The 13,584-nt window shown below is 39.9% G+C and overlaps 1 protein-coding gene across 6 annotated transcripts in view; it reads right to left on the bottom strand.

Annotated features, from left to right (window-relative positions):
• Nucleotides 1-4,302: 4,302 nt before the first annotated feature.
• The window catches only part of PAG1 (phosphoprotein membrane anchor with glycosphingolipid microdomains 1), a 106,592-nt gene continuing 97,310 nt past the window's right edge, over nt 4,303-13,584 (bottom strand). For all 6 annotated transcript variants that reach the window (XM_066179649.1, XM_066179662.1, XM_066179690.1 and 3 more), the window contains 2 exons: nt 10,126-10,185; nt 4,303-8,135 (listed from right to left, as the gene is read on the bottom strand). In XM_066179649.1, coding sequence (XP_066035746.1) covers nt 7,785-8,135; nt 10,126-10,185 — 411 coding nt within the window. In that variant the 3' untranslated portion in view covers nt 4,303-7,784. The remainder of the gene's footprint in view (nt 8,136-10,125; nt 10,186-13,584) is intronic.

Raw genomic sequence — 13,584 nt, 5'->3', positions numbered from 1 at the left:
TTTTAATAATTAGCTATTAGACATAATTACCTATATAAATGACTATTTTTTGTTGTTCTTATGGAAGTCATATTAATTCACTAATATAAAAGAAAATACATTTCACTGAAAATGAAAATAAAAATACTTACCACTAAACTAAACTTCTAAATTCTTAGGGCCCAATTCTGCAGCCTTGGCTCATGCAAAGAATTCTATTTAAATAAAGTAACCCAGTTAGAATTTGGTTTTTTGTTCATTTGGGTTTTGGTATTGTTTTTTGCTAAAAACCCCTTATGATGCAAGTCCAGATCTACACATGGTACTTACTTTAGTGCATTTACATTTGTCCATGTTGGGTTTCTAATAGAACAAAAACATGTATTTAGAATTTATTCATTTCAGTTCTGTTGATACGGAGGCTTGATAAAAGATAGTCCAACTGCATCATGGTTGGGTGGTGATGACTTGCTTCCACCTCTCTGTTTATAGGGAATACTGAGAAGAATAATCAGTGTTATCCATCTCTTGTGAGACTCTCAGCAACTCATCCCTTTACTGTAATCTTTTCTGCTTTAAAAACATTTTGAAACAGGTTGTCTGTGAGATGGGGGAAGTGCAAATGAAACTTAGCTATTGTTACTTTACCTCCTTCTTCCTAGCTGCTGCAGTGGGCTGTACCTGTCTTACCCTGACAGTGAATGCTCTTCTGTGGGTCTGAAGATGGGCCCTTAGCACACTTTCATCGAGAAGGACTGGTCAGACTGATGAGAAGCAGCTCACATCCCCTTCCTTAAGTTAAAGGGGTTGGGACGGTGAAGAAAAGGGCCATTCCTAAGTAGTCATCACCACTGAGATGAGATGAGATGAGATGAGATGAGATGAGATGAGATGAGATGACATAGGCCCTGCTGGAAATCATGAAGGTGGTACATGCAAAAACACAGGAGCCACCACAGTGGCTCATTTTAAAGACCTGTCTGTTGGTAGGATGTTCTGAGGAGACCTGGTTGTGTGACCTTTCGTAGTCTCAGATACAAAGAGCAAATTCCAATATCCTCAGACAGGTGAGAAAGCGGGTTCCTGTGCTCTTAGATGTCTCTTTAATAATACATTTCAACATTGTGACAATTCACATCTCATATGTGTCTTTGAATGTCATGTGAGTGCTTGCAATCTACAGAATTTCTTGCCTTGAAAGAAAGACCTCCACAGATGTCCTCCAGACAGGATGCGATTACCTCAAAACATCTGACTCAAGTCCCGTCTCCTAAATCTCACAGAGACGTTGAAAAGGTCCCATTCAGAAATGTTAATGTGATGCAGTTTCTGTGCCCTCTGTACAACTGTCATATTTCACTAAGGACAAAAGAGACGCTCAGATGGTGACTGAGGTGAACACAGTGGGGAAGAGCGGTTCCATAAATAAGAGGTTAGTCCAAATCCCACCTATGTTGAAAGTTAAAATATGAGTTAAAATTGTTCTCTTTTTAGACATTAGGAATTGAAAACATCAGCACTGCCAATATAACAAGATTAAAAGGACAAGAGTTGTTTACATTGTTCTGTAGTGAACAGCAGGCATTCTGAAATCTCAGATGAAGCATTTTGAAGTCAAGTGATACTTACATACCTTACAAATAATCTAAGCCGATTGTTGCATTTATCATAAACTACAAGAAATAACATAGGTGCTTTCTAAACTAAAAAAAAAAAAAAAAAAAAAAAAAAAAAAAAAAAAAAAGAAAAGTATTTTCTGTACAAACACATGCTAGTTAGAATTAGCCAATGAATTTGCAGAGACAAAACCCTATCGGACTCTGCTATCATAACAATAAAAGAACACCACAAATGAAAGCCAATATTTAGGCATGTGCATGGCAAGAGAGCACCACATACAGTAGTCAAGTGGCTATGAACAGTGAGCATCTTTACCTTTACAGAAACATCCATGTTTTTAGGCACTTTGCTATCATACTTGTAGTGACTGTTCTTCTGGCCAGTTTAAAACTGAAGGGCTCCAGAAACAAGACCTCGCAGCTTGTAAAAACAGAACTGTAAGATTTATATTGTCCATAGACTGGGCACAGACCAGTGGGTATGTAATGCAAAGATAATCTATGCATTTCTATGGAAATTGGGGTGCCGGAGCTAAAATATATGTACATTGTGTAGACGTTCTTGCTAACCTTTGGATTATATGTAAATTAAGTTTAATCAATTAATCAATGGGAACCTTGTATTACAAACAAGTTGTCATCTTTCTGCTGTTCAGGAGAAAAGAACAGTGCCTACTGTATGTGATATCCTAATGCACTCCTGGAAAATCACCACATAAGCAATTAATACATTTTGTAAGCATGGGATATTTTATGCTGACCAATCAAGGGGGTTCTCTCTCTCCTTGGAGAAAGGGAACCCCGTATTTTTAGCTCCGTGATGTTCCATTAGCAGCATTTATCTTTAACATAGTCCTGAACACATGTTGCTTACCAGCAAGGGATATATATAATTTTTTTTTTTTTTTCTTTCCTGAGGCTGAGATCTGCTCTGGCAATGACTTCAGCCACCACCATCCCAGAAGAGATGCTACAAATCAGCTTCAGCACCAGGGCATAAAATCATATTAACAGTAATTATGTTCCCTGCTCCCAGGAAGAGACCTGCCTTTGAAAGTCTTCAGCACACCACCAAAGGAGCATCTGTCAGGCTAAGCATCTTTCTGCATTCTTTAGTTTTGCAGCAGACTATCACACCAAATTACTTGTGAGGCACATAAAAGCCTTATTCAGGCATACTCCAACCTCAAAAAATTAAAACTCATCTGAAATAACTGGTTATTTGCCTAAGAGCAAAAGTCCCTCACTGGAGTGTGGTCCAAATTAAAATGTTTGCTGCAGAAACAGATTTCTTACAGACACATGTCAAACAAATGTATATGCACAATAGGAGACAGAAAAGAAGTCCTTGAGCTGGGCTATGATGTTTCCAGTCCCACAGTGCACAGAGGAGAGTCATGTCTCTAGCTGCTTCCAAGCCAAGTCGCCTGGCCTGAATGGCTGCTTTTGAACACCCATGTCCCAGCCTGTCACACGTGGTGACTCCACTCTGCTGCGGTGAGATGAGCAAGAGACAGGGCAGCACTGTCAGCTTTTGTAGTCAAGAGTAGCACAGTTAACAACACTAAGTTCTGGGAAGCAGACAATACCAGAGAGAGCACTCTGTGTCACAGCTTTACACGTCAGCTTTCAGAAAGCACATGCAAACCATTTATCCAGCATCTTATAAAAGCACCATTGAAAGGTTGAACAGAGAGCACCGCGTATACAGAATTGTGTTCAAAACAGCAGACAGGAGCTGTTCAGGGAGCCATGGAGAAGCGTGCAGCCCAGAAGCATCCCTGCAGGATGGATTCCTTGAAGGCACAATAGATGAGGGCTTGGAGAACAAGGCAGCTGGTCATCAGCCAGTTGAAACTATGGTGATGACCCAGCTCTGGGTTACTCATCAGTATGAATCCCCACACCTGCTTATCCCTCACTCCATGGATCCTGCTACATGTAAGCAAGCCTGCAGTTTATATTAATAGAAAGACTGAAGCAACAAATTGTTCACAGTTGACATGAACACCACCTCCCTGAATGCTCACTATTGTAAAACCCAGATTCTTCAAAAGAAGACTGCTAATGCTTATTGCAAAGCTTAGTCATCATAGCTACATTACTGGGTTTTTTAGTGGATGTTTGTGAGTGACTATTGCTATTGTAGGGCTAACTGAGGTCCAGTACATTAAATATGTCTCTAAAAAGTGTTTCCAACTTGGGATGAGTACACATTGGGGTTGTCCCTTTGTACTTTTGAGTTAAACACATACAGTATGGAAAAGAGTATGGAAGTACTAGCTACTTTGTAGAAAAGGCACTATAACTGATCTGTGGTAATTAGGTACATGCCTGTGCTACGGGTATCTGCAAAGAATTTATTTCTTTCTGTGACTGAGAAAGTTATTCTACACTCATAGTTGAAAAGGATGACTGGTTTACATATTGGATTAGCACTAGTTTAGGTATGTGGTAAGAACAATTCTCATGGGAGACACAGATTCATGGAAGAGATGTCTGAACTGCATTTCCCATTTTCTACCAGTTCCCAGAGGGAAATCAAAAAGATCTCTTCATTAGTGCAGTTCTATATACATTACAGCTTCTCTTGGCCTTACTGTGGCAATTTGATGTGAGATCTTATTGTACAGTTGTGCCAAAAGAGGAGGCAAAAAGACAGACTGTGAAGCTTCCTCAGAAAACATTACCAGAAAACAAATACTTCATTTTGGATGTTGACATTTTACTTAGGGATATGATGAAAGAATTAAAAAGAGCAGTAAAGAGACATGTAGAAGAGACTCCCTTTTCTTTACAGTCAGATTATTCTCTTTGGGGATTACTGCTGGAAAAATCTTTCTATCAAATATATTAATGAAAAGGAAGCATTGACAACAGCCATAAAGGAACAGGTAATACTTCTGGGAAGAGGGAACTAAATCAGAACCTTGATTCTTTGTCAAATAATGTAAATACTCACCATCCTCGGACTGAATTCTAAAACATTTTGCTTTAGCATTAGACTACATAATGGAGACTGTAGGGGAGTTACGGACTCTCCCATACATCCTTGGTCAGGTGGGTAGGTTTTTTTTGCAGCTCTTAAGTGTCCAGTGTGTGTGGGTTCCAAGGCTGAGGGCAGGTACACATCCCAAAATCAGCAATCCAAACTGTGAACTGCTTCTCCATGAGACTGAGGTCTGATGGACCATTGAACAGTTGTGACCAGCCTGAAAGTAATTTAAACAGGAAGGAATGTGCCACTGTCACAGGACTGCAGACATGGTACCAGCTCCCAGTGCAAGGCTGTATGAGACAAGTTAAAAACAGAAACCAAAGAAAGAAGAAAGGGGGAGTTCTTTCATTGTGAAAAAGGGAAGTCTAGGAGCTCTCACAAGCCATTGTCAGAACAGAAGAGAGAAAGGATGGAAGGACTTGTGTCCCTTCCTACAAAGCAACATTTCTGACCTGGCTATGAAAGACAACAGAATGACTGGACAGTCCTCCACCATCCTTCAACCTGGTGGTCTCAATGGGGGTATTTTTAGAGTGATGTTTGCTTTTCTTCTTTTGCACCTTAAAATTTTACAATCAAGAATTCAGTGCTATTTTTTGCTTTCAACTGACATTATTTAAGATACCTTTGAATTGGTCTTGAAATTGAATCTAGTGAACCTGGCAAACCTCATGTTCCTACTGTTTCTCCAAAAGCAGCCATCCATGTAAAGGGATAACTACATCTTGAGATGTATTTGGGCATTTCAGGAGTTGAGGTATGCATGCCACTAAGCTGCAGGAGTCAGACTGAGGACTATATATAAAAACTGGTACCCCTGAGCAAGGAACAGACAGCAAACACATAAAGACTAAAGAAATTTTCTAGACTTAGCACAACAAATCTTCTGAAACATGGTGCATCTTATCTTTGGCCTTAAACAGTGTGAAGTAGAAGGAGAGAATGTTCAAAGTTGAACTTCATGAATTCACATTCAAGGAAACAGAAACAAAAACTTTCATAAAGGGAAAAACTCCAGAAAGCAAAACCACAGTCATCCTTAAAAAAGTACTGAAGTGGAAACAAAGGGTTTGCTGCAGCTGTCAAAACATGGCAGCATGGTTAAGACCAGGATGGATGTAGAATGGTTTGAACTGCTTCTCCTCCAAGGAAAGTGTCATAGATCGAGCGTGCTGCACTGTCACACAAGGCCAGGATCCACAAAGTTTGAACCACCTCGTGGGCAGAAGTTGACTGCACAATTGCACTGCTCCTCAGAGCTGCACTACTTACAGGCAAAGCCTGTAAATCAGCACGCTTCTTTCAGTTATTAAGCTATTTCTAATAAATGTGTATAACCAGATCTACGTTTGCGCTTCCTAATACCGTCATGTTGAGCACTGACCAAGGATGTGAGAAGGGCTCAACCTTCAGAACCCAGTACCAACTAAGCTGAAAGTAAATCTGTTTTGTTTACTACAGAATAAGCCAACCTCACTTTATGTACTGTTTATTTTGAATTAAAAATAAACTGCTCTTCAAGCACATGCCAGATATTACGTATGTGAATGTTGCCAAGCCTGGACTATAACTTATACTTGTGTCCAAATTACAAGTGTATGCTTATATACATGGGGGTATGTGCACATGCATGTCACACAATGCTAGTTCTTTACTGTTGGACTGTTCTTGTATCATTGTACTATTTATTGTATTATTCTAGAAGAAAAAAAGTACCAATCCAGTACCTGTTTATTTCATCCAAGCACCGTACTTCGTTTTTCACAGTAACAGAATAACTCAGCATTTTTGGAAAGCCAGTGGCTTTCAAACTGCTTGTCAGAGGCCCAAGAAGGTTATGGTTGCCCTCCTGCTCCTTTTACTAGAAGAACAAGAAGGACCAGTGGCTATATCTGACTAAATCCCACTGTGTCTTTTGCCTCTTTTTTGCCCTTTGGCAGTGTTCTTTTACATAGACTCCATGATTTTAGCTTAAAAACAGCAAGGCATGTTCCACAGCCCTGCTCAAGGAGACAGAAAAAGCCAACAAAACAACCCCAAAGCAATTTTCATTTATCTACTTTTGAAATAGGAGAAAAAAATTAAAAAACAAAACCAAATAAAGCCCAAATAATGAATGGGATTCCTCCTGTTACAAACCCCAGTAATTAATTTACAAAAACTTTGAAGATGAAAAATATGTTGTAAAAAATAAAAATCTTATCCACTCAACACAGTACATAGTTTTTCCTATATAAGAAACTAGACAAACATATTAAAATATTTAAGTCTTTAAAAGGGGCAAAATTCTGCAAAAAAATTACCCAACACTACTAAGGTTAGACTACACATTATGCCAATGCATTCATTTGCACAACTTTTTGCAACATGACAGTGGTCTGGGGTGTGTATGTGTTTATGTCCATTTGAGGGAAACAGTGCAAGAATGCTAAGGGTGACCACTGCCATTTTAAAGGGATATTTCACAAATAATCAAACAAAACTCCCACAAATACCAGTACACATCTCAAATACTTCAAGTCACGTTCTACAGCCCTTGACATTAAAAAAAAAAAAAAGAAAATAAAAAAGAAAATAAAAAAGAAAAAGCCATCAGAATCAATTCAAGTACATTTGGAGTCAGTCCCTTGTGAACTACTGTTGTTTGCACTTTAGTTGCAGTGAATGTAGACAGAGCTCCCCAAAAGACACAAAATTGAGTGCATCTTCCCCAGCCCTGCAAAGTAAGTCTGAGTTGAGGTACAGTTATCCATGGTTTACTCAACATTGCAGATGCCAAAACTTGAATGAAAAATTATGCTTGAAAAACACTTTGAAGAAAATTACATAAAATAATCTCTTAAAATGAGAAGCTAGTTTTGTGTAAAGGTAGTCTTTTTGGTACGTAATCCTATCAGTATGACAAGCGTGGCACTCCTTCCCAAATTACATTTGCCTTGGAGCTAATAATAATAAAGAAACCTTTACGTTGTCCTGGTCATCTTTCTGACCTGACGTACCCTTTCCCATGAGCCTTGATCCACCACCCAGAAAAACCAGCAGGTATCACACCCTGGCTGAGACGTACATTGCTTCTTCACAACTTGTGTTCCATACTTAGCTATGTTCCGCAAAAGGAAAAGCACTTCCCTCTCCATGTTTCACTTGTCCTTTGAAAATAATGGCAGGGAGATCTGCTGCCAGAGTGGTTAAAGTCTGGTGAATTCCCTGTGGTGCTGCAAGTCCCCTATGCTCTCATAGTCATTCTCTCCTGAAAGAGCAGTGTGGTTTGCGTTAGGCATGGACAAGGTCCTGTCTTCCTCTTGGCTAACAGACTGGATAGCTTCATAGTCCGGCTCCAGCTCCCCATTTGGTCTGTCCGCTGACTGAGGCACAGTGGTAGAATTTAGGGTGTTTTCAAAGTCCTTCACACTTGCATAGAGGCCACTGCAAACAGATGGGGACCTCTGAGATGCAATCTCTTGGATGCAGGTGTAAGGAGAATCCAGTGCCTTGATGGCCTGTCCTGGCTTACTCACCGATGAGTACATGGCTGAGATCTGGGAAAAGGAGACACTTGCTGAGTATGAAGCATGGCATAAAGCTTGTGCTAGTCTGTACCCTTGTACTACAAGGATGTTGGTTATTTAGGAAAAGACAGGATCTTCTGATAAAAATATATCCTTTCTAAAAGGATACAATTTTTACCTTGAAAAAAATATAAAAATTATTTCTTACAAATCCTTCCTTTTCTGGCATGCATTTATAAATCAGTTGTCTGTCAAAAAAAAATAATACTTTATAAAATAAGTTTATAAATGTAAAACTTCTTTGAATATAAAACCCTGGTGAGAAAATTAGAACTGAGCAAAAGGGAATGGCTTTGTGAGCAGGAGTTCTTGAAGTTTTGCTATGGTCCTGGAGTCAATTTGGCCTCAACAGGGAGAGAGGCATCAAAGGGAGGATCAGATTGAACTGCTGTAATGTTGGAAAAGGATGCTGTCTGATCCTTAGGGCTTTAAAATTATTATTGTTACTATTTTTAATGCTAGTGGCTACTTTTCTGCTTTTAGAGACACTGCAATAGAAGAATAGTTAATTTTTTTTATAGGCAGGACTAAATAGGCACCAACACATGTGAAAACAACATTAAAAATCTGTAGAGAAATTACTCACACCAGATAATAGCAAATAGTGCCAATACTGATATGCAAGGTCTGCTCTATTGACTATACTCTGCCCACAAAGAAGAGGTGCTTCTCAGGCATTGAATATGTGAACTTCAGACTGGAGACTGAAACTTCTCAGCTGTAAACAGCAGAAAGGGAGCCAGCATTTCATTCCTAACTAAAAATTCCCTCTGGTGAGGTGGTACACTTCAACAAATGCATAAAAGTGGCCCTTCACGAAAAGGTGAGGAGAAGCCCACATCCACACGTCCCTCTGCTCAGGGATTACCTGGGCTGATGCCAAGCACAGAAATCAGTCTTAATTCCCTCTCCCAGACCAAATGGATACTAGCCCTTGCACAAGACAGATGGCTGAAATTCCCTGCACGGCCTCTCTGGTGCCCAGTATCACAATGCAACATAGATCTTCTATTACATTTAAAGTCTTTCCCAAGCATGCAAGGCCACTCTGGGTTTGTATCAATCCAGTTAAAAGAATAGATTGGCATAAAAATGTCCATTACCATTAGACAACACAGACTGAAGAAGATGAAGCAGACCACTTCTGATAATTCGGGGGGTTTGTTTGTTTTTGTTTGTTTGGGGTTTTTTTTGTGTTGGGTTTTTTTTAAATTACTTTTTGAGGGGTGGTTTGTTGGTTGGGTTGTTTTTGTTTTGGTTTGGTGTTTTTGGGGCTGGTTGGTTTTTGTTTATTTGTTTGTTTTAGATAGACATCGACTTGGAGATGGCAATACTTCTTACTTTTTTACTGATTCCAGCTAACCAAACAAAAAATGGCTTTTCTGCTCATCTATACTTCAGCTCTTCTCAGTATTAGATTACATTAACCCAGCTCAAGATCAGGTTATTAATTAATGTCTGGGAATGCTTCTCCCAGCAGAAGGCATTAGTTCACTTAGCTCATTGCTAAGTCTGTGTTTACTTTTATGTCCAGAGAACATATTTATAAATGGCATGGGTGTACTGGAGATGATCACAAACAGCCTTATTTATGTTTCACTTTTCTCTTTGTTTAACTCTCCTCCATTTATCTGACCAACAGACATTTTAAAGAACAGTTTATCTTCCAGTGCTTTCATTGTGCTTCAGTTCACTTCCCAGAGCCCCAAACACTTTGCATGGGGAAGGTGGAGCCTGTGTTTCAAAAGGCTGCTGGTTATTCTTCTTGGGAAGGTCTTGTCATCCAAATCAAGAAATCACCCTAACAATCAACTACATGTGGCCTCCTATTATTTTGGGGTTTCATTTTCCCTTCACGTAAGTTTCACCTTAGATTCTGCTTAATCATGCAGAGCTTATGCTAATTTCTGCCTAAAAATTGGTCTCTAGTTACTTACTGAATTTCACGCAAGAAACCTACCTCTTCTTCTGTAAGAGATGGATCTTCCTCTCGAGACTTGTAAGACACTGAACTAAGCCTCTGTAAAAAAAGGAAGAAAGAAAGAAAATAAAAGGCTCATTACCCATCAACAGTGTGAAATCTATAACAAAAACCTCCCATTATAATCAATACATTATATTTTATGGTCATTTGCTCTCAAGTTCCATTATACATAGCTAATATCCCCACTATTCAGAGTACTTCTCTGGAGATAACAGCTCTGAGGTTAGTAAAGCTTTTTAATGTGTCTGCTCTTGTCCTGACCTGAAAAGGGTAAAAACAATGTAATGGTTAACAAACTCTGCACCACTGTATCCCTGCCTTTACTCTTCTTATGAAGTGTCTGTAGAGGCTTCTGAACAATTAGAAGTCATCTGTTGCAATACACCGGCTGCCCTTTCACAGGATTTTCAGATCCGCTTTTAGATGACAAAAGAACAATACTCAGCTGACACCTTCTGGATGATTGTTATCCTTCCTTCTCTAGATCCTGGACGGGAAAGCTGTGTCCTCCACCCCTGGAATGAAGTCCCTGTGCAAAGGTGCTCAGCAGACTGGCCTCAAAACCACTCAGACCGGCTGCAACCCACCCTGAGCTGGGGCCAGGTCGCACAGCAGAGTCACTGAAGGGTGGAGGGCTTGGTTTGGCATCAAGTCTAATTTCACACATCTAAAGTGCTCTGTGTAAAACGGGTCATGAAGCCTCGGGGGAAAAGTGTTTTGCTCTAATGAAAAATGCCTTTAGACCTTTACAACAACGAAGACCCTGCTGCTACACAGCAGCCGTGGGGTGCCTCCTTCCTGGGACAAGAAGGCTTTGCTGGATATCTGCTCCACAGTGATTCAGAGGGAGCCTTCCTGCACTGTAAAAGGCTGTATTTTGGACTTTCACACAACTTCTCCAACTAAAATACTTCATACCACTTCCAGTGCAAGCCAACATGGAGGACTAGAGCAATTTTTTAGCACAGTCAATAAAATACAACTTCCAGGCATACAGAACTTTTTTTTTTTTTAATATTTTTTTTTTTTTTCTCAGAGGTTTATTGTGATAGATTCTTTCTTCCTTCCATTTTCTTGTTGTTTTTAGTTCTGGTAAATACCAAACTTCAGGTTCCTGGGCACTTCTGACAGACCCTGGCCCAAAGCACACAAAAGTTCTGCCTCTTGCTCCTGAAGAGCTTCCCTCACACTGACAAACTCCTTCACTTCTTTCTCACAGACTGGAGAACAGTGCTTTTTAATCTGTGGTTTGTTTACTTAATTAAAAAAAAAAAAAAAGGAAAGAATGAAAGAGGAAAAGTTCAAATATGTTTTGTCTTTGTATTAGATCTGCTTCACTACAGCAACTTAGTTTAGTCTTTTCTATCTGCAACACTATTTTTTGTGCTGGGGAGTAAGCTACTAATTTCATCCTCACACATTAAAACAAGCATGTGCTCATAAAATTCTTCAGTGATTTTTCTGTCATCATTGTGTCTATAAGCACCATGTGTCAGGATTCCTTTTACAGTTTCCCACTCAAGTACTAATAAATACCCCAGGGTGTTTTCCATCCTGAGCCATTCCCCTGGATAGCATTCTTTCTTCTAAACATGAAGCTTGTGACACATCAATTTTGGAGGATATTGTTATGGTGGAAACTTAAAAAAATCCCACTTGCCGCTAAACATTTTGTACCTAGCAACATTTTAAACTATGCTGAAACCTCAACAATAGCAACACAAACAACATGTGTTCTTATTTGCCTTCCACTTTCCTTTCGTTCCTCGACAGCACTTGATTTTTTGCTTTTTGGCTCAGCTGCTGCTCCTGACTTGGGCACAAGAACAAGAAGAACATTCTTCTCTGGTGCATTTGTAAGAGATGCTTTGCCCATCCTCAGGCTGTGCAAGGCTGAAATCAGATGGCAGCAGCCAGATGGACACACAGAGAGCATTTCTACTGGTGCTCACTCTGGAAAGACCTGGGTGAAAAAGGAGATCCATACTTCCTTTTTAAATAAAAGAAAGAACTAAAGAAATCTATTCTTCTTTTCCAGTATTATTAGAAGAACTATGCTGAAGGTTTTGCAGGTGACAGTGGCCTGTAGGAGGCTTTGTGCTATTAAAAGTGTCCTTCTTCACCAAGTCTTTCCAAAGGATTTGGCTGGGCAACAGCCAAAAACCAGTGTAGGTAAACTTTCATTCACTATTCATTCAAGAGCACACCTGGCTCTTAAAAGGATGCTTTGTTGTTTTCATGCTGTTATATATGGGATATATATTTGGTCTCTGGCTTGGTCCACCTAGATTGGTGTGCTCTAGGGACTGGCATCGGCTGGGGATCACCCTGGCTGCCCTCTTTTAGATGGTGAGACTGAAACAGCTTGGACACAGTCTGCTCTCTCTGTTGGCAGGTTACACAGGTGCCTTAGTTACACAGGTGCCTCCCTGCCTGTCCCTTCTTTGTGCCCTCATTATAGTGAGGGAGACTTGCATGACGTACACACAACCTCTGTCTTCATCAGGGCCACGACAGAAGGTTGAAGAGTTTGGGACACAGATGTCATGCTAAAAAAGCAGCTAAGTAGACTCATAGAAGAGGAAGCAAAACCAGGAACACTTATGGGGTCTAACCAAAGGAGTTATCAATGTAACATTCATTTCCATGAACATCTTGGTTTCAGTTGCCACGTTGAAAAAAACAGGCATTGCTCTTCATTGCTTGAAGCGGCAAAATAAAGGGAAAAATTATCATCATCACAACAGAAAAACAATCCCACAGCCACCTCCCTCACAATGCCAACAATAATGACATTTATATATTCCATCAATTACCATCTCCAGCTCTGCTGCAGCTGTAGCTCTCAAGGACAGGACAGGCGCACACCCCGATGCATAATGCATGTACCCAGCAGCAAGCACGGGAACGATCTGATGCTGCCCAAGATTTAACTCGGGGTGCCTTCAGCTCTGAATAAATTTTAATTAGACAAACACCTTTTTTTCTGGCACTTAGGGGACTGCATGTGTCATCTCTTGATTAATCCTTCAAAACCTGAACCATTTTAATCAATTCCCACTCCTTACAGTTACTGACACTGCATACACGGTGTGCTGGGGAGCTACAGGGCAGCAAAGGCTTTTCCTTTGTATTGGTGGCTGGGAAATACAATTACTTTTTTCTAGTCTTTTCACACCTGGTAGGAAAAATGTCACTGTTATGCAAAGCTGTTTATTTAAAAGTTTAATTAGAAATGACTTATGGCTGGAATGTGGGAGGGGGGAATGTTGCTGGATTATTGTTGACAATCACATCTTAATTTTTTACTTAACAAGCTCATTATTTGTAAAAATGTGCACTGAAACAGTCTAGCGAAATAATTTTTATACTGCAAGAAGTCTTCAGTTTATTCATTTGGACTCTATTGTGCTTCACAAGTTACATGGTTAGTTA

Source organism: Chamaea fasciata, unplaced genomic scaffold, assembly GCF_029207755.1.
Source record: "Chamaea fasciata isolate MVZ Bird 193981 ecotype frontalis unplaced genomic scaffold, bChaFas1.0.hap1 SCAF_1, whole genome shotgun sequence".
In the NCBI taxonomy this organism is placed as follows: domain Eukaryota; kingdom Metazoa; phylum Chordata; class Aves; order Passeriformes; family Sylviidae; genus Chamaea; species Chamaea fasciata.
This window is presented reverse-complemented; position numbering and strand designations above follow the sequence as displayed.